Genomic DNA, 27,974 nt, shown 5'->3' with positions numbered 1-27,974 from the left:
AAAAAACGCAGTGTTCGCCCGATCAGGCCTGATCTTGTGCGCACACTTGCGTTCAGTCCGCCCCACCGCAATGACAGAATATTTTTTTTTCTGATCACTGCAAAAACACCGTAAAATCGCAGCGGCGCTATAAAAAGATCACTTTTAAGGGGCATGGCGAGTTCATAGAAGATTTATTTATTTTTTTGTCACAAGTTAGCGGAATTTTTTTCTTTATTTTTTTTTCTTACAAAGTCTCATATTCCACTAACTTGTGACAAAAAAATTAAATCTCACATGAACTCACCATACCCCTCACAGAATCCAAATGCGTAATTTTTTTTAGACATTTATATTCCAGACTTCTTCTCACGCTTTAGGGCCCCTAAAATGCCAGGGCAGTATAAATACCCCACAAGTGACCCCATTTTGGAAAGAAGACACCCCAAGGTATTTCGTGAGGGGCATGGCGAGTTCATGTAAAATTTTATTTTTTGTCACAAGAAAAAAATAAAAAAAATAAATAAATAAAAAAAATAAAAATCATTTTCCGCTAACTTGTGCCAAAAAAAAAATATTCTAGGAACTCGCCATGCCCCTCACGGAATACCTTGGGGTGTCTTCTTTCCAAAATAGGGTCACTTGTGGGGTATTTATACTGCCCTGGCATTTTAGGGGACCTAAAGCGTGAGAAGTAGTTTGGAATCCAAATGCGTAAAAAATGCCCTGTGAAATCGTAAAGATTCTCATTGGAATTTGGGCCCCTTTGCGCACCTAGGTTGCAAAAAAGTGTCACACATGTGGTATCGCCGTACTCAGGAGAAGTAGGGCAATGTGTTTTGGGGTGTATTTTTACATATACCCATGCTGGGTGAGAGAAATATCTCTGTAAATTACAACTTTTTTAAAAAATTTATACAAAGTTGTCAATTTACAGAGATATTCCTCTCACCCAGCATGGGTATATGTAAAAATGCACCCAAAAACACATTGCCCTACTTCTCCTGAGTACGGCGATACCACATGTGTGACACTTTTTTGCAGCCTAGGTGCGTAAAGGGGCCGAAAGTCCAATGAGTACCTTTAGGCTTTACAGGGTTGCTCACAATTTAGCCCTGCCCAAAATGCCAGAACAGTAAACACACCCCACAAATGACCCTATTTCGGAAAGTAGACACCCCAAGGTATTCGCTGAGGGGCATATTGAGTCCATGAAAGATTGAACTTTTTGTCACAAGTTAGCGGAAAGGGAGACTTTGTGAGAAAAAAAAAAAATAATCAATTTCCGCTAACTTGTGCCAAAAAAAAAAACTTCTATGAACTCGCCATGCCCCTCACGGAATACCTTGGGGTGTCTTCTTTCCAAAATGGGGTCACTTGTGGGGTATTTATACTGCCCTGGCATTTTAGGGGACCTAAAGCGTGGGAAGAAGTCTGGAATCCAAATGCCCTCCTAAAAGGTACTCATTGGAATTTGGGCCCCTTTGCGCACCTAGGCTGCAAAAAAGTGTCACACATGTGGTATCGCCGTACTCAGGAGAAGTAGGGCAATGTGTTTTGGGGTGTCTTTTTACATATACCCATGCTGGGTGAGAGAAACTGGGAAAAGTTGACTTTTAGAGAGATATTTCTCTCACCCAGCATGGGTATATGTAAAAATACACCCCAAAACACATTGCCCTACTTCTTCTGAGTACGGCGATACCACATGTGTGACACTTTTTTGCAGCCTAGGTGCCCAAAGGGCATTTTTTAGGCATTTGGATTCCAGACTTCTTCTCACGCTTTAGGTCCCCTAAAATGCCAGGGCAGTATAAATACCCCACAAGTGACCCCATTTTGGAAAGAAGACCCCCCAAGGTATTTCGTGATGGGCATAGTGAGTTCATGGAAGTTTTTATTTTTTGTCACAAGTTAGTGGAATATGAGACTTTGTAAGAAAAAAAAATCATCATTTTCCGCTAACTTGTGACAAAAAATAAAAACTTCTATGAACCCACTCACTAAATGACTACCAGATTTAAAGAACGAGGATACCCTTTAGATATATTATCTAATAGTGGTGCTGACCAATCGATTGTGAGAGTAAAATACAAGAAAAGGGATGATACTAGAATAGCATTTTTTTATTTTTTATTCTTTATTTAAATGAATACGGAAGTCCAACCGTGCATTAGCAAAGTCATACAGTACAACCATTGTATCAGAGATATAGCACATCAACGATATCACCTTATACGTCAGCTAACATAACAATATCTAATGGCACTTGTGGTATAATGATAGGAACCTCGCCTGAGCAGGAACCCTTTCGACTGATCCATAACCACATCAGGTTAAAAAAATAAGAACATAATCCTGGCATTAAAACAAAGTTACCAGGAAGAGTAAAGCGCATAAATGCACAAAGACTAGAAGGAGCAACCTTTAGACAATAAACAACAAAAGGAGGGAGACAATACATACAGACAATAGACACTAAAGGGGGGGTGGGTACTGAATAGGGGGTAAACCCACAGAGTACAGAGTAAGATCCGCAGCTTAGGCCAAAAGGTCCTGAAACTCCTGAAAAGAAAACCAGGGAACCCATGAATCAAGGAAGGCTTTATGCTTGGCTCTCAGCTGCGAGGTGAGTTCCTCCATTCTCCGGATCTCCTCCACCTTTTGGATCCAACAACTGATAGTTGGAGGCGCAGAGAGCTTCCATCTCGCAGGGATACATGATCTAGCCGCTATCACCAGGGAGCACAAACATGACTTCCGGAGCACACTCATTGGCAGATCCGAGAGAAATAATAACTAGAAACCAGGGGTGTGTGGTATCGTAAATCGGAAAATTGAGGACAAGGTCTTATGGACCAACTGCCAAAAAGGACAAATTTTTGGGCAATCCCAGAAAATGTGCATCATGGAGCCCATACCGGAGTCACAGCGCCAGCAAATAGGAGACGCCGATGTGAACATTTTCTGCAATCTGGTTGGAACATAGTACCATCTGGACATTATCTTATAACCCGCCTCCTGGAACCTACTCGCTATGGATGACCTGTATAGCAGACTGAAGAGTTTTGACCAGTGATCGGGGAAGATGTTCACTCCCAGGTCTTGGGACCATTTAGCCACAAACGGTGGAAGATAGTCTTGTCGAGGGGCTACCAAGGACTGATAACATTCAGAAAGGGAATGTCTATAGGTGCCCACCCCAACACAAATTTTTTCAAACGAGGTGAGAGCCCTGTCATACCCCGTGGAGGTCGGAATAGAGGATAAAAAATGCGTCAGTTGTCTGGATCTCCAGAAACCCAAAGAGCAGGGATCTGTTATACTCAAAATCTTGTCATAGGTGTGCCATCTGCCTGAAGTTCTGAAGAAGGGAGCGCGGGACCTACCATTAGTCCTCCACTGCAAGAACGGTCCGCCCTTGCAACCCGCTGGCAAAGTAGGATTCCCTAAGATGGGAAATAAAGGTGAGGGGGAGATCAGGGGATTATCTCTAATTCTATGGAACTGTGAGATAGTGGGTCCGATTGTGGGATGATTAGCCAGGGCTGAAGGTGGTTTCAAATCCACCCAGGGCAGGGACGCTAACGGACAGTTCGAGCATAGTTGTTCAATTGATACCCACTGCTTGAGCTGAGAATGCCTACACCAATCCACTATCCTTTGGAGCAGGGAGGCTGAATGATATTTACGTAAGTCAGGTACACCTAGCCCTCCTTTGTCCCTCGGTATGTGTAAGAGAGATCTGGCGAGTCTCGGGCTACCCTTTGCCCAAATAAACCTAAATATGTCCCCATGAATCCTGTTGAAGAAACTAGCGGGTAGTTTGATGGGAAGGGTCTGAAAGAGGTATAACACTCGTGGGAGAATATTCATTTTGAAAATGGCACATCGTCCAAACCACGTGTGCAGTCCTTTCGACCACTTCTTAAGATCTTCTCTAATCCGATCCCGGAGAGGGATAAAGTTTCTGTGGTACACCTCTTTCAGATCCGTGGGGATAAATGTGCCTAGGTATTTCACTGCACCAGAAGCCCACTTGAAAGGGAAGGAGGCAACTAGGTCGGCCACGAGCGTGGCTGGAAGGGACACATTCAAGGCCTCTGATTTCTGGAAGTTAATCCTCAGATTCGAGAGGCCATGAAACGTGTGGAATTCCGCCATCAAATTCGGGAAGGAAGTCTTGGGATTAGTTAGAGTAAACAACAGATCATCCGCATATGCCGCTATCTTAAATTCTTTACCCTCCCCCGAGAGTCCCGATATATTCGGGTTCTGTCGGATTGTCCTCAGGAGCGGCTTCAGGGTAAGAACAAAGATCAATGGGGAGAGGGGACAACCCTGGCGGGTCCCATTCCGTGTCGCAAAGGACGGAGAAAAAACACCATTCACCTTTGCGGACGCAGAGGGAGACTCATATAAAGCTCTTATCCATGATGCCAAAGGACCGGTGATACCGAGATATCGCAACACCGTGAACAACCAAGGCCAACCCACCCTGTCAAAGGCCTTTTCAGCATCTGTGGACAGGAGACAGAGTGGGGTATCTCAGATCCTGGCATGATGAATCAGATTTAGAACCTTAGTGGTATTATCCCTCGCCTCACGCGACGGAATGAAACCCACCTGATCATTGTGTATGAGATCAGAAAGCAGTCGGACCATCCGCGTGGCCAGAATTTTAGCGAACAACTTAAGGTCCACATTTAATAAGGAAATGGGACGATAGTTGCCGCATAGTGTGGGATCCTTCCCTTCCTTATGTATCACGGTAATATGAGCATGTGACATGTCAGCGGGGAGAGGACGTCCTGTGCTAAGTGTGTTGAGAGCCTTAGCTAGCGGGGTCTGGAGCAGTGGTAAGAATCTCTTATAATATGACGCAGGGAGACCGTCTGGTCCCGGGGCTTTACTGGGTTGCATATTTTTCAAAGCCTCTGCTATTTCTTCTGTCGAGATCAGTCTATCTAAGTCCCTAAGGGAGTCTGCAGGTAGTCTCGGCATGCCCGAATCCACCAGATACTGGTTCATCTTTTAGAATAGCATTTATATATAAATTTTACCCTTTCAATATACAGATCGATAATATTGTCAGAAAACACTGGCATTTGTTGGGTAAGGCCTATCCAGAGGTCTTGGAATTTAAAAGTCCACCCCTAATCTGCAATAGGAAGAATCCTAGTTATAGGGACATGTTAGTTAAAGCGGACATAGGGGGTACCAAACATCGGTTGCGCCAAAGTGTACTATCGACACCACGTAGAGGTACGTTCCCCTGCCTGCACTGTCTCCAATGTTCGCATATCATAAAGGGCCCTACATTTTACCATCCACATACTGGACATCCGTTTGAAGTAAAAGGTTTTTTTTACATGCGAGTCCTCAAAATTCATTTATCTTATCAAATGCCCTTGTGTCTGCTGTACATTGGTGAGACAATGCAGGCAGTGAGGGACAGAATTAATAAACACAAATCAACTATTAGAGCCAAAAATCTGTTATTACCCATACCAAGCCATTTTGAAAAATGTAGACACTATTGCCCAGCTGAAATTTCAGGTTCTAGAACAGGTGACTAGACCACGGAGGGGGGGGGTGACATCAAAATAATTTTGTTACGGAGGGAAGCCTTTTGGATCCATACGTTGGACACATTACACCCTAGAGGCCACAATAGGGAATGCATTTGTAAAGAAACAATTCTGTTACGTGTTTACAATATATGTATCATTTATTTTTCAGACGTCGAATATCTGAACATGCATAAGAAAATTGTCTACAATATGTAAGATAGAATATGTATCCAAGTGTTTTTTGCTCTGTTCACTTTATATTGATTGCACCTGTCTTTTTGTGGCCACTCCCTTTATGGGATAGACCTCCTGCCCCTGTGGGTGGTGACTATAGTATATATAGCTTGTTAGAATTACTTTTGGATATACCTTTTGATAAAGGCACATCGCCAAAACGCATCCTGGTTATAGGACTATTTCCATTTATGGAATAAAAGATACCTGATTTGCATCAAGACACGACTGCTGGGAATCCATCCCATTGAGTGGTATGGCTTCGGCTACTTTCACACTTGCGTTCGGAGCGGATCCGTCTGGTGTCTGTACAGACGGATCCGCTCATATAATGCAGACGCTTGCATCCGTTCAGAACGGATCCTTCTGCATAACTTTTTTTCAGATCTGATTTTTCACTTCGATCGGCCCCCCTCCCTCCCCTATATTTAACTCATTGGTGGCCAGTGCAGCCGCGCCGCCCCCCTCCATTTTTAACTCATTGGTGGCCAGTGCAGCCGGCCCCCCCTCCCCTATATTTAACTCATTGGTGGCCAGTGCGGCCGGCCCCCCCTCCCCTAAATTTAACTCATTGGTGGCCCGTGTGGCCGGCCCCCCCTCCCCCCCTAATTAAAATGAGCGACCCCCCCATCATTGGTGGCAGCGAAGAGTTCCGATTGGAGTTTAATCACTGGGACTCAGATTATGGCAACCAGAACGCTACTGTATTCCTGGCTGCCATGGTTACTTAGCAATTTTAGAAGCATTAAACTTACCTGCGATGTCTGTGACCGGCCGGGCGCTCCTCCTACTGGTAAGTGACAGGTCTGTGCTATAAGCAATGCGCCGCACAGACCTTTCACTTACCAGTAGGAGGAGCGCCGGGCCGGGCCCAGACATCACAGGTAAGTATAATGCTTCTAAAATTGCTAAGTAACCATGGCAGCCAGAAATGCAGTAGCGTCCTGGGACTCCGATCGGAACTCTCCGCTGCCACCAATGATGGGGGGGGGGGGGGGGCGGCTGCACTGGCCACCAATGAGTTAAAAACGGGGTGGGGAGGGAGGGGGGCTGGCCGCACTGGCCACCATAGAGTTAAAAACGGGGGGGGGGGGGGGGGGGGGGGGGCGGCCGCACTGGCCACCAATGAGTTAAAAACGGGGGGGGCGGCCGCACTGGCCACCAATGAGTTAAGAACGGGGGGGAGGGCGGCCGCACTGGCCACCAATGAGTTAAGAACGGGGGCGGCAGCAGTCGGCAGTCATGTACACAGTTCTTTTAGTATATTCTAACTTGAAGCGTCCCCATCACCATGGGAACGCCTCTGTTAGAATATACTGTCGGATCTGAGTTTCACGATCTAACTCAAATCCGATGGTATATTCTAACAGAGGCGTTCCCATGGTGATGGGGACGCTTCAAGTTAAAATATACCATCGGATTGGAGAAAACTCCGATCTGATGGTATATTAATAGGGACTCCTGACTTTACATTGGAAGTCAATGGGGGACGGATCAGTTTGCAATTGCACCATATTGTGTCAACGTCAAACGGATCCGTCCCCATTCACTTGCATTGCAAGTCTGGACAGATCAGTTTGGCTCCGCATGGCCAGGCGGACACCCGAACGCTGCAAGCTGCGTTCGGGTGTCTGCCTGCTGAGCGGTATGGAGGCCAAACTGATGCATTCTGAGCGGATCCGCATCCACTCAGAATGCATTGGGGCTGTACAGACCCGTTCGGGGCCACTTGTGAGAGCCTTCAAACGGAACTCACAAGCGGAACCCCGAATACAAGTGTAAAAGTAGCTTTAGGCGTGATTACATCTGCTCATCGCTGCGGATGTGACGGCGTGCATGTAAACCAGGAGGCAGCGCTGGAACAGCTTGCGCTCTCTTTAAACAGCTGATCGGCAGGGGTGCAGGGTGCCAGCCGCCACGCCTATCTGATATCGGTGACCCATCCTGAGGATAGGTCATAAATATAAATAACTTTGACAACCCCTTTACCTTTTACTACATAATACTATTTTGCTTAAGCCTCATTCACACAACCGGATTTTGTTTCTGCATTTTTTGCAGATCCCAAGTGGACCCATTTTTTTCTATCGGGCCGCACAAAGTGTCATCCATGTGCTGTCAATCCCCCAAATTATAGAACATGCCCTATTGTCATTGATAGGCTATTTCTAGTACTGGGCCTGCGAAAAATGCAGCATGCACAGGTCCATAGTTTGCAGTGTGCAACCTGTGGATCAGCAAAATACACATAGTTGTGTGCAGTAGCTTTAGGCCTAAAAACACTAATGAAAAATAGTATGTGAAAGTGGCCTACCCTACAGGACAGGCTGAGAAAATCCCTCTACTGCACGTTTTAACTGGCCTAGATGTGTGCTGTACATACCCCAACTTTTGTTTCAGTTTCAAGCCACTAATCTGTGCACCAGTACAGGCCTCATGCACACGACCATTATTCGGTCCGCACCCGAGCCAGTTTTTGCGGCTTGGGTGTGGACCCATTCACTTCAATGGGGCCGCAAAAGAGGCAGACAGCACTCCGTATGCTGTCCGCATCCGTTGCTCCGTTCCGTGGCCCCGCAAAAAAAAAAAAATATATATAAAATAGAACATGTCCTATTCTTGTCCGTTTTGCAGACAAGAATAGGCATTTCTACAATGGGCCACCCTGCTGCTGTCTCAGACATACAGGAGAAGAGAAGGAAGACGGCATGTGCGCACTGCGGGCACCATCTCCCCGTACAGCCGAACGGTTGTTCAAATGTGTATGGGCGGCTTTAGAGTGACAAGTCTCCCTTTCCAGTTACCAAACTTACTTTCTAAGACCCAGGAAAATGACAATTTTTTTTATATAAAAATGAAGACAACCATACATTTGGAAGTATATTTTTTTCTTTATTTACATGTTTCCAAACTAAAGGGCTTGAACAGATACAAGAGACAAATAGTAAAGACATCATACGTAGCGACAAACAAAACGGTCAATAGAAAGAAAATAAAAACATTTGCTTCCAGGTAAAAAATAAAGTCACCCTTTATATTGAGAAACATGCCACTTGTGCAACTTGTAATATATATAATATATATATATTTATAGATATATACAGGGCTTATAAAATCTTACATCTACACTGGCCCCTGTATCAACAGGAGCCTTCTGTAATTATTTTACATTATAAAACAAAAAAAAAAAAAAAGGTTATTTCCTTCTCTCAAAATAAATACAAAAAAAAAAAAACCACACAAACATGAAAGGCTATACAACACTTCTGTAGATGGGTTTGGATACAAGTAGGCAGTGTCCAGAGATAGAACTTGTCTTCTAATACACTGCATGCATTAGAGAGCTGAAGGGATTACGTTAAGTGTGTTCGATAACATTAGGTATAAAATCTCATCCAAGCGTCTTAAACTTTAAGACATTTTGAAGGCAAATCTTCAGGACCCTTGAACAGATCTCTTTGCTGTGCTAAAATTCCTCTATCTGTAATTCTCCTGCCATGGAGTGAATACTCCAGCAAAGTAACCATCCTGTTACACACCAAATAGGAGGGGAGAAGAAAAAAAACAGGAGAATACTAGATGAGTCAACTGTACACTGTAAAAAGTAAAAACTACCAGAGGCGCTCTTCAAATTGTCCCAGTGCCAAGACGAGACCAACCAAAGACTCCACTTCCTCCGGGTATCTGTGCGTTCCATGAGAACTTGTAAACAGAATAATGAAAGGACACTGCATCAATGCCATCACTCGCCCACCCACTCTCAATAACGCTTATGCCAACATTGGAGTCCAACATGAAGGGTGATGCCTCATGCTCCAGGAACTTCCCCAGCTGCGTTTATATGTGTCCCACTTACAGTGAGAGAGAAAGGCAGGGAGTTCAAACATCCAAAGGCCTCAGTTTGCTTATCCCCCTGCTTTAAAGGGGCGTCAAGTCTGGTTCACAAGGGTTCTGTTCCTGCAGATCCTTTAAGAACCATATACAAAGCATAACCCCCAGCCTTCCTGCCCTGTTCCAGTGAAAGGTGAATCGACGTCACATAACCCACCCTTCAACCAGAATCAGAGTCACTTGTATCTGAGGAGCTGGACGTGGAACTGCTGCTACTGTCAGAGTCTGAGCTAGAGCTGGAAGCACTGAGACGGGAGACGGAGATCGGCTGCGCAGATTCTGCCTTTTCATGCGCTGCAAAAGGAAAGAAAAAATTAAATTAAAACATGACTTGGAAAGTAAATAACATTGTATACAAGTAGTTGCTGAATCATTTACAAACCACCATGTTCGCACCCGTTTAAATCTCAGTAGCAAAGCTAAAACCGCATTACAAAGGAAGGGAAGAGGGACATGCGAGTCCTCCTCGTTCTGTGGGCGCCATGACTAAGACAGGCGCCAGCCAGACCTTTTTTTGACAATTGAGCTACAGCTGTAGTGCAAAGCAGTAAATGGACTTTACCGGCATCGGGGCTAATCCCAGTGACAGGATCAGTTAATATGATACTTATGTTTTCAAGGCAATGCAGTATGGTTTTAACCAGATTTAATTCTGCTCCATCATTATAGGTTCCCACCACTCACGTTTTTTGGGTGGCTTTTTGGTTGAATTTAGCTGCCCGCTGACATCCTGTAGTCTTTTCTCCAGCTCCCTTTTCTTCTCCATAGCAATCTCTTCTTTTGTTTTCCCCATCGGCTTTTTCAGTGCAGAGAGCACAGAGTTAGGAGCTGAAGAGAGAACAAACAAGAACATGTGTTATAAAACAGCAAAGATATTCTCTTCAATATAAAAAAAACTGCATAATCATAAAGACAAATCTATAGGGTCATGGTAGTTCATAGACAAAGTAAAAGACTACAGGCCGCAGTACGCCAACAGTCTGGGGCCTTATTTTTTTCCGTTTTTAATAAACATTTTATGAACTTTCTATGCTACTGGAGGCTATTATGAAAGTAGGACATTTAGGAGCCTCAGTGTATTGTAACCAATAAATCTGCACATGGACATCAGAGGTGACCTATCCGTCCAGCTTTATCTGGTTGATGACCAGTAATGTGATTTATTACATTAACATTTAAAGGGGTTGTGCAGCAGGTAGATATTGATGACCAAGCCTGAAGTGAACATATTACTATGCGCAGCAGAGTCAACATGCAGTGTAATCTTGAAGAGGACGCAGCACTCGCTTGAGCGCCACCTCGCCTTAAAACATCTGATCTGTGGGACCCCTGATCAGCTATTTGAGAAGGCACTAGCGCTCACAGTAGCTCTGCGGCCTTCCCTCCGCTTTTCTTAGGCCAGTGACATCACATTCGTCGTTTAAATGGCCTAGGAACAGATTGGCCCATTCAGGTGAATGAAGCTAAGATCTGCAGGGGTCCTGGGTGTCAGACCCCCAAGGATCAGATAATGATTAACCCTCCTACTACACAACCCCTTTAGAACTCTACAGCACATGCAGCTTAGGCCACTTTCACACTTGTGGCAGAGTGATCCGGCAGGCAGTTCTGTCGCCGAAACTGCCCACCGGATCCGGCAAAATGTATGCCAACTGATGGCATTTGTAAGACTGATCAGGATCCTGATCAGTCTTAAAAATGCATTGAAATGCCGGATAAGTCTTTCCGGTGTCATCCCGGCATTTATTTTTTTTTGGTTTGCGCATGTGCAGACCGGAATATCGGATCGGCATTCTGGCATTTTGAATGGAAAAAAATGCTGGATTCGGCATTCAGGCAAGTGTTCATTTTTTTTTTTTTTGGCCGGAGATAAAACCATAGCATGCTGCGGTATTATCTCTGACCTGAACAGTCAAAAAGACTGAACTGAAGACATCCTGAACAGATTGCTCTATTCAGAATGCATGGGGATAAAACTGATCAGTTCTTTTCAGGCATTTAGCCCTTTTGACGGAACTCAGTGCCAGAAAAGAAAAACGCTAGTGTGAAACTACCCTTAAAGGGGTTCTACAGTTTGTTTTAACTGAATGGAGCTTAGTTCCCGTCCAGGCGTTACTAGTCGTGACGTCACTGGGCCAGAGGTAAAACAGTGAGAAGGCCGCGGCGCTGCTGCCTTCACAAACAGCTGATCGGCAGGGGTCCCGGGTGTCGAACCCCCGCCGATCAGATGCTGATGAGCTATCCAGAGGAAAGATCATCAGTTAAAACAAACTGTAGAACCCATTTAACAATATTGCACCCAGTTTATGAGGAACTGTGGCCATCTTAAGAATACAAAGAATTACAAAAATTGGTTACGAACAGGAAGGAGCATAAAATAACCATAATACCGCTATTAAATATCCTGCTGCTACAGACCTGCAGTGATGACATCACATCGTTCACGTGACCCCTGCAGACAGTTCTTAACCATAGCGGTCATGTGCAGCTTGTGCCAGAATCAGTCTAGAGGTCACGCAAACGACTTACATGACATTGCTGTATGCGCGCGCCTGGAGACTTAACAGGTAATGTTTTTTTTTTTTACCGATTCCTGCTCTAATCTACACTAAACCATATTTCCAGTTGTTCCCAGTAAAGTAGTTGGGGATAGGACACTCACCGTAGAGCTTTCGTGGCTTCTTTCTTAGACAAGACATCACGTATCTTTCAAGCTCCCGAAGAGTGGAAGGTTTTAGAGTCTCAAAGTCAATTTCAATCTCCTCAGGGTTGGAATCTCGTAGTGAAGGTTCCCGGGACTGAATAATGTGTACGACGCGACCCAGCTTCTCGCCAGGTAGCTTGTTGATATCTAAACTCAACTGCCGCTTCTCATCATAAGTCATGGGCTTGGTTTCCTCCTCTTCTTCAGAGTCATACATGACTGGTGGAGGTGGAGGCAGCGATTTTGAAAATTTCTTAGAACTCCTGAAGGAGGAAGTAAAAAATTTAATAAAAATAAAACTAGTCAAAATACTGCAGAACGAGCATGTGCACGGTGTAAGTAAACCGCAAAGGATGAAAAAGCTTACTTTGAAACTGCTGGAGCTGTGCTGCTTGTGCTAGCGGAACCTCCAGATGAGGATTTCTTGGAGGACTTTTTATTCTGTGATGGGCGTGCTTTGCCACACCGCCATTCATCGTCCTCTTTCACTTTCTTCTTTTCAGATTTCTTCTTTTTCTTTTTTTCCTTCTTTTCTTTCTTCTTCTTTGGCTTCGAAATTGGACCCTGTGATAGTGCAGCGAGCTGCTCATGTACTGCGCGAAGCTGTAAACATTAGAAAGTGTTAAATAACAACCAAACTGCATTAAATCCCAATTTGTAGCTGGTCCTTAAAAACGTTGTCCAATACTAAGGATATTAGATGGGGTTCCAGCTCTGCACTGCCACCAATCAGCTGTTTGAAGGAGCGGCTGTACTACAGCAAGCGCTGTATCCGTCACTGGTTACTAGGCATAACGCCATACATTTTTTTAATGGCTGGCAATTCCATAAAGGGGAAATGGTGCTTATCAGATCGCCACAGGCCCCTTTAAATAGCTGATCAACAGGGAGCCCAAGAGTCACCCCCTCAATATTGATGCAAAGGCAAAAGGATGGAGAAGACCCAATTCTACATAACCAGGTAACTCCCATTAATACAACTTACTAATTATATTCCACATGAAATGACCCATCTGGAGTACCTATTCTAATTATGTATGTTATGCTGTTCATCTATTATTCCCACTAGAAGCTTATGAACTGCTAACTGAGGGTTACCAGTCTGGGGGGTGTCCTTGTAGTCTGAAACAAGCCAGTGCTGACAGCAAACTGTGCAGAGACACTGGAATGATCCGAAACAAAACGTCACCCTTCAAAAGTATCATGTAAACGCTACGGCTTGCACAGCACGCCTTGTGCGCGAAAACTAAAATTTTTACATATGTACAGTAAAGCACCCCTGCTCCGACATAATTACTCGACTTATGGAAGCATACCTGCTCCTGAAGTTCTGCCAGTCTGTTCGCTCTCTCTTCCTCAGAGTCATCCGAGCTCTCGCTCTCATCAGAGCTGTCGCTGCTACTCTCGCTGGAAGATTCAGACGAAGACTTGGAGTCAGAGGGAGGCTGCTGTGTGGAGGTGCTCAGAGGAGTAACTACGAGTGGCTCATCTGGCATTTTAGCGTAACGGAATTCAAACACATCCTGGAAGGAAGACAGAGCAGATCAGTCTAGATGCCCATCAAAAATACATTTTTTTTTTCAAGATTTTAACACAAACCCACCCTTCTCATTCTCACCTGCAATTTCCTTGCCATGGCAACAACGTCATGATCTGGAGGATTATACTTGTAGCAGTTTGAGAACATGAGCCTGACGTCTGCTGCGAACTCTTGCGCATCGCGGAATTCCCTATTTTCCATTTTTTTCTGTACAAGAAAAACATCAGTGAATACCATTATAACCAAACGCGAATGGTATAAAGATCATATATTCCTTACGACAGCTCAAAAGATTATGCATAAAGAGGACCTTTCGTGATTTTTTTTATTAATTGCGATAAATACCTTTACTTGCGGAGTAGCCCCCTGATTATGCTGCCACCCTGCCTGATTTTTTAAAATATCGCTCCTGCGCCCCACTGCACTTTTCCCGCTCAATGGGAGTCTCCTTCTCCCTGGCTGTGCCAGAATCCAATCACATCGGAGAGCGTCACAGCCAGAGAGAAGGAGATGCCCACTGAGAAACCCTGGCGTCTCCTCATCCCTGTATCGATGCTCGGTATTAGCATACTGGGAAGGAAAAGTAGGTTCGGTGCTACAGCGGGGCGTAGGAGCGATGATTATTTAAAAAAAACTTTCCTTGTACCTCGCAAGGAAAGTTATTTCTCTCAGAAAAAAAACAAAACATGAAAGGTCCTCATTGATGCAAACACGTGTGGCTATGTCTGTCCCTCAACCCACCTTAATGGTGCTGAGATCCATGGGATATTTAATGATATCATGATAATCATGCAGTCCCAGAGCAGAGGCATCCACAGGTTTGTAAAAAGGCCAGGCATAGGCAGCATGTTTCTTGGAGAGAACTTCTTTAAGTATGCCGTTGCAGTATTTGAGTTGCTCGGAAAGCTTGCCTTTTTTAGACGTTTGATGCTGCTGAGAGTCCGGCAGGTCTTTTCGAGGCGGCTTGATCGGCCGGCCACTTTCCCTACGGGCAGGGATCTTAGCAGGCTTGTTTTCTGATGGAGTTAGAGGGGAGGAATCTCCACTGGTGGCAATAATAGCAGGGGTGGTTGGAGTTGTAGTGTCTGCTTTTCTTTTCACCCCTTTCTTCTGAGGAGAGGAAACCGTGTCAGATACAGTACAAGCACTCTCTTAGAGAAAAGAGGAACAGGTTAAATAAGAAGTGGCAGCTTACCTTAGAAAGTGGCTGTGTGGCTGCTGGAACAACTGGCAGCATTGTCTGAGCAGAGGCCATGGATTTCAGCATGGGGCTAGACAGGACTGCAGGATGTGGTAAAGTAATGACTGTCGTGGGCACTTCAGGAGAACTTGGGTATAGTGTAGACTGAGACATGGAGGAGACAGCTGGCACTTGGTGTGCAGATGTGATTCCACCTGTAACAACGGATAAAGTGTCAATATTAAAGGGACGCGTCCAACAACCTATATGTGAATATATTAAGTACCTGAATGTTTTCTACTTCCTGTCCTGGCTCTTGAACTTCCTTTAGCACAGCAATTGATTTTTTTTTTCAGATAGACCATAACCGCGCCCGAAAAACACACCACCCCATAGTTACTCAATGAGATCATACATTACACTAATCAGTGCAATGTTTCCCCTCACAGCAGCAGTAAACTGCATCTATATAGAAGTGTTTTCTCTATCCTAACTGCAATAGGAAGACAGTGGAAGCCATTTATCATGGCCACTGGCGCCAGTTTTAGGCATAAAAACGTGCGTGGGCTTAAATTTAGGCGAACACAAAACATTTTACGGCATCCTCGCCGGTTCCCAGGTGCAACGGATGTTCCAAACCTACTCCAATTAGGGACAAGAGTAGATTTCAACCTAGACGCACAGACTACCAGAAGATGTGCCTAATTTATGAAAAGACCAGAGTTTCATCATGGGGGCTTCCAAAGACTGCTTAGAACGGTAATCTTTGATAAATGACCTCTAGTATTCTGTGTAGATCTTTATTATTATATATTTTACTTCAAATTCATAGAAACCACCTTGACCATTTTTCCCTTGTGATTTACACACAAGGGAAAAATGGTCAAGGTGGTTTCTATGAATTTGAAGTAAAATATATAATAATAAAAATACTTTCTGATGTTCTGATGAAAGTAGCCTAAGTCAGCTTTGCTCCTCATGTGGGTAAACAAGAGAGATCTATAAATGAGGTTTGAAAATCTTACCTGGCGACTTGGCATCTGGCGATTTCACATGTTTGCTCTTAGTAGCGGTATTTGGGATCTCCTGCTCTTCCTGGGGCATCTGAGCCACTTTCTGCAGGAACATCTTCTCCAGGCTTTGGGCCATGAGCACAATATCATCTGTGGGCTTTAGTAGAGATAGTAAAATAAGTTACTAACTAGGTTACGTTAACTATTCTCAGTAAATCTCTTCCATCACATTAAAAAAAGGGACCGTCTTATGGCAAAAACCATGTCATCAAATGTAGCTCCCCCACCCAGGAGCGCCTCTGTAAGGGCCGATTCACATGACCATGACATGGTCCAACCAGGGCCATTGCACTGTACTTACATGGTCATGTGAGCACACTGTAATAGTCCCACCGTCAGACGGTAATTTAAGATACAGTCAGTCTGGGTTAGGGGAGCCACCGGTCGCCCAGGAGATGGGGCCAACACACAGACCATATTTTCCAGGCCGATCAAGGCCGCAGGCCCTAAGCCAGAATCGAAAGTGAATCTGGGGCCTGCCACGCAAAGCTAAACATTTCCTGTCCGGCCATGGTTCTGCCACAAGGGGGGAAAAAAAACTATGAAAATCAACTGTTATCTGATGCGACAACAGCAGCGACACATACCTTGTTATAAATGTAGCAGTTTGTGAACATAGTATTGAAGTCCTGCATACACTCCAAAGCGCTCCAGTAGTAGTTGTTCTCCAGCCTCTTTTTGATGGTGCCCATATCCATAGGCTGCTTGATAATTTTGTGATAATCCTGTAACGCCAGCAAAGAACCACACAAAGCGAGAAAAGAAAACAATGAGCCCTTTATATCGTATCCAGCATCGGAAGGCATGGTTAAAATATAATCATGGAACTGGGGGATTTTATAACTGCCAAGCAAAAAGTTGTGCGGCTACAAAAAAAATAAAAATAAACCCACACACATCTCCACGACTGACCAACTCAAAGGATGACTGCTTCTGTGTACAACACGCCTGGTGACAGCTCTGGGATATTGTGAGGACTGAATTATACACGTTTCCGAGGCAGTTTAAATACCAGAGTAACACCAGTTATGAAAGAGACCGCCATACAGCCCCCAAAACTCTGAATGAAACCAAAGCGTCTTGGCATAAAAGATCCATCAACAGATGAACGAGTTGTCAGCTCCGCAGGACACTGCTCGTCCCATACGTGTACTGATATCGCCAGGGTCTCGGGGCAAACACAGACAGGGCGGTGATGTGGTGCAGGGAGAATATAACTGTACTCTAAAAGCTAAATAATAGGACACCTACCAGTTTAATGTACCTTCAAACTTCTAATCCAAGACATCTCAGTATGTGTAGCTTTAAATACTTTGTCACAGTTGGGGTCCTGTACAAATTCATGGATGGGCAGATCTGCAAAATGTATCAATTGGAAATTTGCATTTCACAAAGTAAAAAAAAAAAAAAAAAATTTCAACCAGTTCACAAAATATAGGGTTTGTGGCTACGTTCTATGAAGCTTTGAACTATGCGGCGCATCGAGACATCCATACAATCGTAGGGATGAATGGGAAGGGGCAATGGAGGACAAGATGGGAGCGCCCTTTCCTTCACATGAGAACTAAATATGTTACAGACACCAAGGAACGACTCTCCTTCAAGATGCAATAACATGTCCGGTTCCCTGTGCCCCACAGCACCAGATGCCTCAAACTGTCTGCAAACCAGAGCTGTCACCAGGTCGTGTCAACAATACATCTCAGTACAGTCCACAGAATGACAAACCCGTCACCGGGATAAAACGGTGGTTATTAAATGACTGAGGCCCACCGTACCTGCCCCCAACCTAAAAGTCACACCCCAGGAACGTACCGGCAAGCCGAGCTTCGCAGCATCCACGGGCTGGCGGAAAGGCCAAGAAAACTGGTGCTTCCACAGAGACTTCATCACCGCCTTGTGCAGGTACTGCAGCTGATTGGTGGAGCGCCCGGGCTTCTTCGGATTGCTGACTTCTGGAGGTGGTGGACTGACTTGTGGGCTGTGACCAAAGACACCCGACGTCATGTTGTTAGGTCCCTCAAAGTCCTCATACAGCAGGGAGGGCTTGCGGATACGTTTTCCTGGTGTTCCCTCCACAGACTGACCCATTATAGCATGGTTTATATCCAGAGGTGGCCTGCGGACGGCAGAAAGCCTAGTGAGTGACCAGTACCCATCACGAGCTCCTGTCATAGCAGAATAGTCAACCGCAAACCTACAGCTCATACCCCAAAGGACACAACAACAAAATTAAAAAAAACAAATAGACCTCCTGTAGTACAGCCCAATCTGCCATATTTAAAAGAAATACCGGGGAAGGGGCTGCTCCATAAGTCTTGGCTCGTAACCACATGGTGTGTGGGAGGAGCCCCCCGCACCTTACATAACGTAACTACAAAGCTCAACATCCGGGAGGACTGAGACCAACGAGACTCAATGTGCCCCGGTGAGGGCAAAACTGCTATCTCTGGGACACAAGGCGCGTCTTACGGCGATCACTGTTGATCTCTGAAACTGAGGGCCGAGCAGAAATAACAGCAATGCGACTCCACCCGGGGCGAGCACCCAATCATTCTCTGAATCGGGGGAAGTGTTGACTCATCCCCCTCCAGCCCAGCGTATACGGGCAGTGACATCATCACACCGTGTGATCCTTCTCGCTGAATACAAACAAGTCATCTGCTCGGTATCGGGGGTCACTGATTACACAAGACGCCCCCTCCCATCACTAGGGTGTAAACACGGGGCACCCAGCACCATCATGCATAGTGGGCGATAATACACACCTCAGGTAAAAAAAAAAAAAATCTGTAAAAAATATAATTATACATATAAAAACAATACACTCATCTTCAATAAAACCAAAGGCATTGGCCCCCCGAGTCTCTAGTGAGGGCCAGAGACTGACATACGAGGCAGCACAGAATACCAGAAAGTGAAGCCACATACACCTAAAGCCACAACATAACCCTGTGCACCCAGAGCCTGACCCCGGGAGGACCAGACAGCCGATCGTGAGGACACGCACTCCACAGACAGCAGTGGCCGGTGCGGGGCTGGTGTTAGCGCCGGGGCCGCCTGTTGCCGGGAGACGCAGCGTCCCCTCCCCCGGGGTATAAAGGTCTAGCCAGCCGGAAGAAAATGGCGGCGCCGCAGAGTTACTAGGGCGCAATTACAGATCTCAGAAGCGCAGTGGCTTTGAAGGCCGGCGGATAATACAAATCGATATATTGATGCCGGCTCTGGGTCCAGTGTAAAGCCAACGGCGGCCGGAAGCCGTGAACCAGACAGATTGAGTCGGATTGTATCGTTGATAGGGGACGCCATCTCTATGGATGCAAGGCCGGGGAAGGAGGGGGGGGGGGGGTACTGCGGGGAGTCTACGATTTCTAGAAAAAAATACGGATTTCTGTAACAATATCGGTTCTGTTTGGTACAACATAGCTCCATCGGTAACATGTACCTTTTAAACGCAGGGTTGAGGGTTGCCTCCATGCGGATGGATACGGATTGTGAAGCCGCCCGCTCTCCGACCGAGGGCGTAGCGTTCTCTTTGGCTCACACCACCGCTTTTTTTTTGTTCCCCCCTTCCAGCTCCGGCTCTCCGCTTCAGCGAAATGGCGCCTCGAATGCCGAGGCCGGTCTTATATAAATACAGCGGCTGTTTCCTATTGGTTGAAGAGGGCCAGCCCCTTGTAGAGCTCCATCGTTTCCATTGGCCGACGCGCCCATCTATCACAAGGTCATCCGCCCACTCCGATCGAAGCAGCTTCCCATTGGTTGCCGGGTAACACGTTGTTCGACTGCCCCTGGTGGTTGCCTTGAGCACTGCTACTGCAGCAGCGAACGAGGACGCGCCCTTTCCATCGTAGGACTCCAGGACTAGTGACTCAGCGCGGCTTCCACGTCACCCAAGAAAACCTCCTCCCTCATTGGCTGGAGCTAGGCAGAACTCGGCGGCCCCGCTCGGCGCCATTGGCTGTTACTAGGCAGCAGAGCTCAGACGGGGCGGTCTTCCCGCATCACGCGACGTGGCCGTTGTTTTCTCCTTCTCCAGCTTGAAGGGGACGGCGCCATCTTGTTGCGCAGCTCTGGTGTTCTTCGCGAGACAATGGGGAAGCCGCCATTTTGTCCTTCACTTCCCTCGCCGAATGTGTCGCGTAAAAGCGGTTTCCACCGTGTCGCGAGTCCCATTTCACAGCTTCACGGCGAGGGGATGGCGGCAAATCTGTAAAATAACCGTCAAGACACGTATAAGTTTAAACGACAACACTAAAAAGACGTAAAACAAACACATTACCACAGAAAACGATTGAACTGAACTTACCGTAAACCGACATCGGTCCGTTCTCGTCAGGTCACCTCCACAGTCCACGCAATGCGACTCGACGGTTTTACACGAGAACCAAAGCTTTTAGGCGAAAATAACCTCGGTGCCCGGGTAAATCCGGCTCCGCTTGTTAAAACGAGCCGGTTCTCGACGCATTCCGCCGTCGGAATCTCGTCCACCGTCCCCGCAGGCACACGCCGCCCCCGCCTGCTTATATCCGCCGCCATTTTGTTGTCAGGAGCCGAGGCAGCGACGCTGTGCCTCTCCATCCTCCTCCTCTAGCTCTCCTCTCCCCCTGCCGCCGCTCTCCCGCAGCTCCTGGGACGCCCCGGCCCCCGGATGCTTGTTCCCTTCCGCCACCTACTGGCGGTTGCATTATCATTTCCTCCCCCTTTTCGGTCCACACCTCCCTTTCCTCCTCTGATATGTGCACAGTCACTGCTCTAAGATGGCGGCTGCTCCGTTGTTCTATTCATTTCCCTGAACGCAAGGCGGCGGCGAAAAAAACAAACAAAAAAAACCCGCGAACAAGGCGGGAAAGAGTGGATTAGATAAGCCACCGTCAGCCCAGGTCGGTGTGAGAGCGCCATGTTCCTGGCACACGCTGTGGTGAATAGGAGCAGAGAAAGCAATGGGTGGCTGACAGAAAAGAAAGGAGCCGCCATGTTCTGTGATGTCTGCCTCACACTCCCTATAGCTGGGGCTGAACAAAGCCTGATGGATGTAGGCAGTGAGGGGACACTGAGGGGCCCCTCAGTAAATGTGGCTGCTCCACAGAGACTCCAGTTGTAAAAAAAATCGATTTGGAGACATTTGATAGTGTAAATGAGTGGATTTGAAGCGTCCTCTCCCCCCCGAGCATTGCGCCTCGCTTGCATCAGACGGCTGGTGTACTCTGAAGCGTGTCCTCCTGATCACCATGACTGTGGAGAAAGTCTAACTTGGCTTCAGAGTATTTATAATCCTTTAAGTCGACGATTGACGTGATAATTTAAACAATTTCGTGACGATTACGAGACTCATTTACAATTTAGCGCGGTTGCTAAATATTTTTGTTTTTTATCCTATTTGTTGGCTTCTTTGGTGATTTAGAATATCGCCTGTATGCTACATGCAAACAAGATCTGCATGACTTTCCCTTTCGATTTATATGGCTTTTCTGCAGCATATCCGAGCCAAAATCTGTAATTTTTGCTGCAGATCTCACACTTCCATTGAAAATGGTGGAATCCGCAACCTGAAAAGAATTGACGCGCGGTTTTGGAAATCTGCACTGTAGGTTAATTTCTGCACAGAAACAAAGTGTACATGACATTTGTGTAATCTTATACACTTTTCAGGTACTGTACTATGCTGCGTATCAACACAAAAAAATTGTCCGTGTTCCGCTACTTTCACCCTCGCGTTTGGTGCGGATCCGTCATGGATCTGCACAGACGGATCTGTTCAGATAATACAACCGTCTGCATCCGTTCAGAACGGATCCGTTTGTATTATCTTTAACCACCTCCGGACCGCTGAACGCAGCGACGCGTCCTGGAGGTGGTTGATTTATTCCTCCTGGACGCATATACGCGTCCTCTCGCGAGACGCGAGATTTCCTGTGAACGTGCGCACAGGATCGGAAGGTAAGCGAGTGGATCTCCAGCCTGCCAGCGGTGATCGTTTGCTGGCAGGCTGGAGATGCGATTTTTTTAACCCCTAACAGGTATATTAGATGCTGTTTTGATAACAGCGTCTAATATACCTGTTACCTGGTCCTCTGGTGGTCCCTTTTGTTTGGATCAACCACCAGAGGACACAGGCAGCTCAGTAATATGTAGCACCAAACACCACTACACTCCACACCCCCCCTGTCACTTATTAATCCCTTATTCACCCCATATAGACTCCCTGATCACCCCCCTGTCATTGATCACCCCCTTGTAAGGCTCCATTCAGACGTCCGTATGATTTTTACGTATCCACTGATACATGGATCGGATCCGCAAAACACATACGGACGTCTGAATGGAGCCTTACAGGGGGGTGATCAATGACGGGGGTGATCACCCCATATAGACTCCCTGATCACCCCCCTGTAAGGCTGCATTCAGATGTCCGTATGTTTTTTACGGATACATGGATCGGATCCGCAAAACACATACGGACATCTGAATGGAGCCTTATAGGGGGGTGATCACCCCATATAGACTCCCTGATCACCCCCTGTCATTGATCACCCCCCTGTAAGGCTGCATTAAGATGTCCGTATGTTTTTTACGGATACATGGATCGGATCCGCAAAACACATACGGACATCTGAATGGAGCCTTATAGGGGGGTGATCACCCCATATAAACTCCCTGATCACCCCCCTGTCATTGATCACCCCCCTGTAAGGCTCCATTCAGACATTTTTTTGGCCCAAGTTAGCGGAAATTATATATTTTTTTCTTACAAAGTCTCATATTCCACAAACTTGTGTCAAAAAATAAAATCTCACATGAACTCACCATACCCCTCACGGAATCCAAATGCGTAAATTTTTTTAGACATTTATATTCCAGACTTCTTCTCACGCTTTAGGGCCCCTAGAATGCCAGGGCAGTATAAATTCCCCACATCTGACCCCATTTCGGAAAGAAGACACCCCCAGGTATTCCGTGAGGGGCATATTGAGTCCATGAAAGATTTAAATTTTTGTCCCAAGTTAGCGGACAGGGAGACTTTGTGAGAAAAAAAAAAAATATATCAATTTCCGCTAACTTGTGCAAAAAAAATAAAAAATTCTATGAACTCGCCATGCCCCTCATTGAATACCTTGGGGTGTCTTCTTTCCAAAATGGGGTCACATGTGGGGTATTTATACTGCCCTGGCATTTTAGGGGCCCTAAAGCGTGAGAAGAAGTCTGGGATCCAAATGTCAAAAAATGCCCTCATAAAAGGATTGTGGGCCCCTTTGCGCATCTAGGCTGCAAAAAAGTGTCACACATCTGGTATCGCCGTACTCAGGAGAAGTTGGGCAATGTGTTTTGGGGTGTCATTTTACATATACCCATGCTGGGTGAGATAAATATCTTGGTCAAATGCCAACTTTGTCTAAACAATGGGAAAAGTTGTCTTTTGCCGAGATATTTCTCTCACCCAGCATGAGTATATGTAAAAAGACACCCTAAAACACATTCCCCAACTTCTCCTGAATACGGCGATACCACATGTGTGACACTTTTTTGCAGCCTAGGTGGGCAAAGGGGCCCACATTCCAAAGAGCACCTTTAGGATTTCACAGGTCATTTACCTACTTACCACACATTAGGGCCCCTAGAATGCCAGGGCAGTATAACTACCCCACAAGTGACCCCATTTTGGAAAGAAGACACCCCAAGGTATACTGTGAGGGGCATGGCGAGTTCCTAGAATTTTTTATTTTTTGTCACAAGTTAGCGGAAAATTATGATATTTTATTTTTTCTTACAAAGTCTCATATTCCACTAACTTGTGACAAAAAATAAAAACTTCCATGAACTCACTATGCCCATCACGAAATACCTTGGGGTGTCTTCTTTCCAAAATGGGGTCACTTGTTGGGTAGTTATACTGCCCTGGCATTTTAGGGGCCCGAATGCGTGAGTAGTGGTTTGAAATCAAAATCTGTAAAAAATGGCCGGTGAAATCCGAAAGGTGCTCTTTGGAATGTGGGCCCCTTTGCCCACCTAGGCTGCAAAAAAGTGTCACACATCTGGTACCCTGTTTCCCCGAAAATAAGACAGTGTCTTATATTAATTTTTGCTCCCAAAGATTCGCTAGGTCTTATTTTCAGGGGATGTCTTATTTTTCCATGAAGAAAAATACGGTACACATTTATTGTTGAACAAAAAAAAAGGAAATCAGGGTGGGGAGGGGGATCACTTAAAATGGCACAGGGTGATCAGAGAAGGGAATCAAAATGACACAGGGGTATCAGGGTGGGGAGGGGGATCACTTAAAATGACACAGGGGGATCAGAAGGGGGAATCAAAATGGTACAGGAGAATCAGAGGGGGGGGGATTACTATAGCATTTTAGTACCCCCTTATAATCCTCCTGTGTCATTTTTATTCCCCCTTCTGATCCCCCTGTGTCATTTTAAATGATCCCCCTCCCCACCCTGATCACCTTGTGTCATTTTGATTCCCCCCTCTGATCACCCTGTGTCATTTTAATTACCGTTTTTAGTCTCTCCCGCATCTTCACCAGACATCCCCCACCTTCCATCAGATATCCCCCCCCCCCCCCTACCTGTCACCCCGTCCCCTGTGTGTCCGTGCCAGCCAAGTTGTGAGACTCCATCAGGGCAGAGCGAGCAGCGGGCGGAAGAAGGCGGCAGCTTGTCCTGGCGGTGGCTGCGGCCAATCAGTGAGCTCCTTACATTCTGGGGTGGCTTGCTTTATAATCGGGGAGGCATTATGTCCGGCCGATGCTTTATAATCGGGGAGGCATTATGGTATGTTCGGCAGATGCTTTGTAATCGGGGAGGCCTTATTTTCGTGGGATGCTTTATTATCGGGGAGGCCTTATTTTCGGGGGGATGCCTTATATTACAGCAATAGGCAAAACTAGAGGTATGTCTTATTTTCGGGGGATGTCTTATTTTCGGGGAAACAGGGTATCACCGTACTCAGGAGAAGTTGGGCAATGTGTTTTGGGGTGTCTTTTTACATATACCCATGCTGGGTGAGAGAAATATCTTGGCAAAAGACTTTTCCCATTTTTTTATACAAAGTTGGCATTTGACCGCTAACTTGTGACAAAAAATAAAAAGTTCTATGAACTCACTATGCCCATCAGCGAATACCTTAGGGTGTCTACTTTCAGAAATGGGGTCATTTGTGGGGTGTTTGTACTGTCTGGCCATTCTAGAACCTCAGGAAACATGACAGGTGCTCAGAAAGTCAGAGCTGCTTCAAAAAACGGAAATTCACATTTTTGTACCATAGTTTGTAAATGCTATAACTTTTACCCAAACCATTTTTTTTTTTACCCAAACATTTTTTTTTTTATCAAAGACATGTAGAACAATAAATTCAGAGAAAAATTCATTTATATATGGATGTCGTTTTTTTTTGCAAAATTTTACAACTGAAAGTGAAAAATGACATTTTTTTGCAAAAAAATCGTTAAATTTCGATTAATAACAAAAAAAGTAAAAATGTCAGCAGCAATGAAATACCACCAAATGAAAGCTCTATTAGTGAGAAGAAAAGGAGGTAAAATTCATTTGGGTGGTAAGTTGCATAACCGAGCAATAAACGGTGAAAGTAGTGTAGTGCAGAAGTGTAAAAAGTGGCCTGGTCATTAAGGGTGTTTAAGCTAGGGGAGCTGAGGTGGTTAACATAGCTAAGACGGATCCGTTTGTATTATCGTTAACATAGCTAAGACGGATCCGTCTTGGACACCATTGAAAGTCAATGGAGGACGGATCCGGTTTCTATTGTGCCAGATTGTGTCATAGAAAATGGATCCGTCCCCATTGACTTACATTGTCAGAACGGATCCGTTTGGCTCAGTTTCGTCAGACGGACACCAAAACGCTGCAAGTAACGTTTTGGTGTCCGCCTCCACAGCGGAATGGAGACAGAACGGAGGTAAACTGATGCATTCTGAGTGGATCCTTTTCCAGTCAGAATGCATTAGTGCCAAACTGATCCGTTTTGGACCACTTGTGAAAGCCCTGAACGGATCTCGCAAACGCCAGTGTGAAAGTACTTCCACACGAACGATACAGATTGTGGCAGGATGCGTTCAGTGAAACTCGCACCATTTCGCAAGTAAGTTCAGTCAGTTTTGTCGGCAAATGCGTTCAGTGTTTCAGTTTTTTTCCACACGGGTGCAATCAGTTTTGATGCGTTTTTCACTGAAGACATACAAACCAACATCTCTTAGCAACCATTAGTGAAAAACGCATTGCATCCGGATGAAATGCGTATTTCACTGAAGCCCCATATGCTTCTATGGGAACAGGCCAGGGCTGCTTGAAAAACGCAGAATATAGAACATGCTGAGATTCTCACGCAACTCAGAAATGATGTGTGAAAAACAATGCTCAAGTACACACACCCATTGAAATAAATGGGTCAGGATTCAGTGCTGGTGCTATGCGTGTACTTCATGCATTGTACCCGCGTGGAAAACTTGCTTGTGTGAAAGAGGCCTTAGGGTACTTTCATACTTGCGGCAGAGGATTCCGGCAGGCAGTTCCGTCGCCGGATCCGGCAATACAGATGCAAACGGATGGCATTTGTCAGGCGGATCCGTCTGACAAATGCATTGAAAAAACGGATCCGGTATTTTTTTTCCCCACAGATTTAAAGGTCTGCGCATGTGCGGACCGGAAGAACATATCCGTCAATGCGGCATTTTTAATGGTACCCAAAATTAAATCTGCAGCATGTCATTTGTGCGGATGTGTGGCTGATGCAATGTGGTTTCCCAAAAGGCGTAGAGCTGTTAACATACATCAAAAAGTGCAGAAAAACCATGATAAATAGTGCAGATTAATGGGCGTTTTTTTAATCCCTTTTTTTGATGCTGTTTTCATGATTTCAGATTTTCTGCATACCAATCCGCACAGTGTCCTTTTTACCCTGATATGGTCACGGAACAATTAAAACACCTGTGTGAAGTTGGCACCCCATGTTCTTAAATTTCAAAAATAAATACACCATTCGTTTGTGCTGCAAAAATGAACGTTTGCGCCGCTTTGGGTTCCGAGATATTGCGCGCTTGATTTGCTGAAACCCCGCCCACTTTCCACCCCATGTTCTTAAATGTAAAAAAAAAAAAAACATTCGTTTGTGCTGCAAAAATGAACGTTTGCGCCGCTTTGGTTTCCGAGATATTGGCCTGGTCATTAAGGGTGTTTAAGCTAGGGGCGCTGAGGTGGTTAACATAGCTAAGACGGATATTGCGCACTTGATTTGACGAAACCCCGCCCACTTTCCACCCCATGTTTTTAAATTTCTAAAAGAAATACACCATTCGTTTGTGCTGGTTTGTGCCGCAAAAATGAACGTTTGCGCCGCTTTGGTTTCCGAGATATTGCGCGCTTGATTTGCTGAAACCCCGCCCACTTTCCACCCCATGTTTTTAAATTTCAAAAAGAAATACACCATTCGTTTGTGCTGCAAAAATGAACGTTTGCGCCGCTTTGGTTTCCGAGATATTGCGCGCTTGATTTGCTGAAACCCCGCCCACTTTCCACCCCATGTTTTTAAATTTCTAAAAGAAATACACCATTCGTTTGTGCTGCAAAAATGAACGTTTGCGCCGCTTCGGTTTCCGAGATATTGCTCGCTTGATTTGATGAAACCCCGCCCACTTTCCACCCCATGTTCTTAAATTTCAAAAAGAAATACACCATTCGTTTGTGCTGTGTTTGTGATTTTTTGTGCTGCAAAAATAAACGTTTGCGCCGCTTTGGTTTCCGAGATATTGCGCGCTTGATTTGATGAAACCCCGCCCACTTTC

At 45.6% G+C, this 27,974-nt stretch overlaps 1 protein-coding gene and 1 long non-coding RNA gene across 5 annotated transcripts in view; one reads left to right on the top strand and one right to left on the bottom strand.

Annotated features, from left to right (window-relative positions):
- Positions 1–8,665: 8,665 nt before the first annotated feature.
- Positions 8,666–20,902, bottom strand: BRD2 (bromodomain containing 2). 4 transcript variants are annotated; one of them, XM_040442592.1, is made up of 13 exons: positions 20,484–20,902; positions 19,620–20,384; positions 17,990–18,293; positions 16,762–16,899; positions 16,127–16,271; positions 15,117–15,316; positions 14,663–15,031; positions 14,000–14,128; positions 13,698–13,904; positions 12,749–12,984; positions 12,340–12,644; positions 10,362–10,505; positions 8,666–9,971 (listed from the first exon to the last, which is right to left on the bottom strand). In XM_040442592.1, exons 2-13 carry the CDS (start codon positions 19,649–19,651, stop codon positions 9,838–9,840), a joined length of 2,343 nt encoding a protein of 780 aa, XP_040298526.1. In that variant the 5' UTR covers positions 19,652–20,384; positions 20,484–20,902; the 3' UTR covers positions 8,666–9,837. The 4 variants fall into 4 exon arrangements, with proteins under 4 accessions (XP_040298526.1, XP_040298527.1, XP_040298528.1 ...); XM_040442593.1 differs by having other exon boundaries at positions 14,663–15,028; XM_040442594.1 differs by lacking the exon at positions 17,990–18,293 and adding an exon at positions 17,426–17,530.
- Positions 18,300–27,974, top strand: part of LOC121009470 — a 29,916-nt gene continuing 20,241 nt past the window's right edge. The window contains exon 1 of the long non-coding RNA XR_005780765.1: positions 18,300–18,430. This is a non-coding gene — a long non-coding RNA (uncharacterized LOC121009470). The remainder of the gene's footprint in view (positions 18,431–27,974) is intronic.

The sequence above is a fragment of the Bufo bufo genome, chromosome 8, assembly GCF_905171765.1.
Source record: "Bufo bufo chromosome 8, aBufBuf1.1, whole genome shotgun sequence".
NCBI classification, from domain to species: domain Eukaryota; kingdom Metazoa; phylum Chordata; class Amphibia; order Anura; family Bufonidae; genus Bufo; species Bufo bufo.
This window is presented reverse-complemented; position numbering and strand designations above follow the sequence as displayed.

Bases quoted from the DNA above. Each gene is read 5' to 3' on its own strand.
- BRD2 (XM_040442592.1), bottom strand. From the start codon at position 19,651: ATGGAGGCAACCCTCAACCCTGCGTTTAAAAG. The intron at 18,294-19,619 runs GTACATGTTACC...TGCCGTCCGCAG, and splicing joins CTCAACCCTGCGTTTAAAAG to GCCACCTCTGGATATAAACC. The intron at 13,905-13,999 runs GTGAGAATGAGA...TCTTCCTTCCAG, and splicing joins CCATGGCAAGGAAATTGCAG to GATGTGTTTGAATTCCGTTA.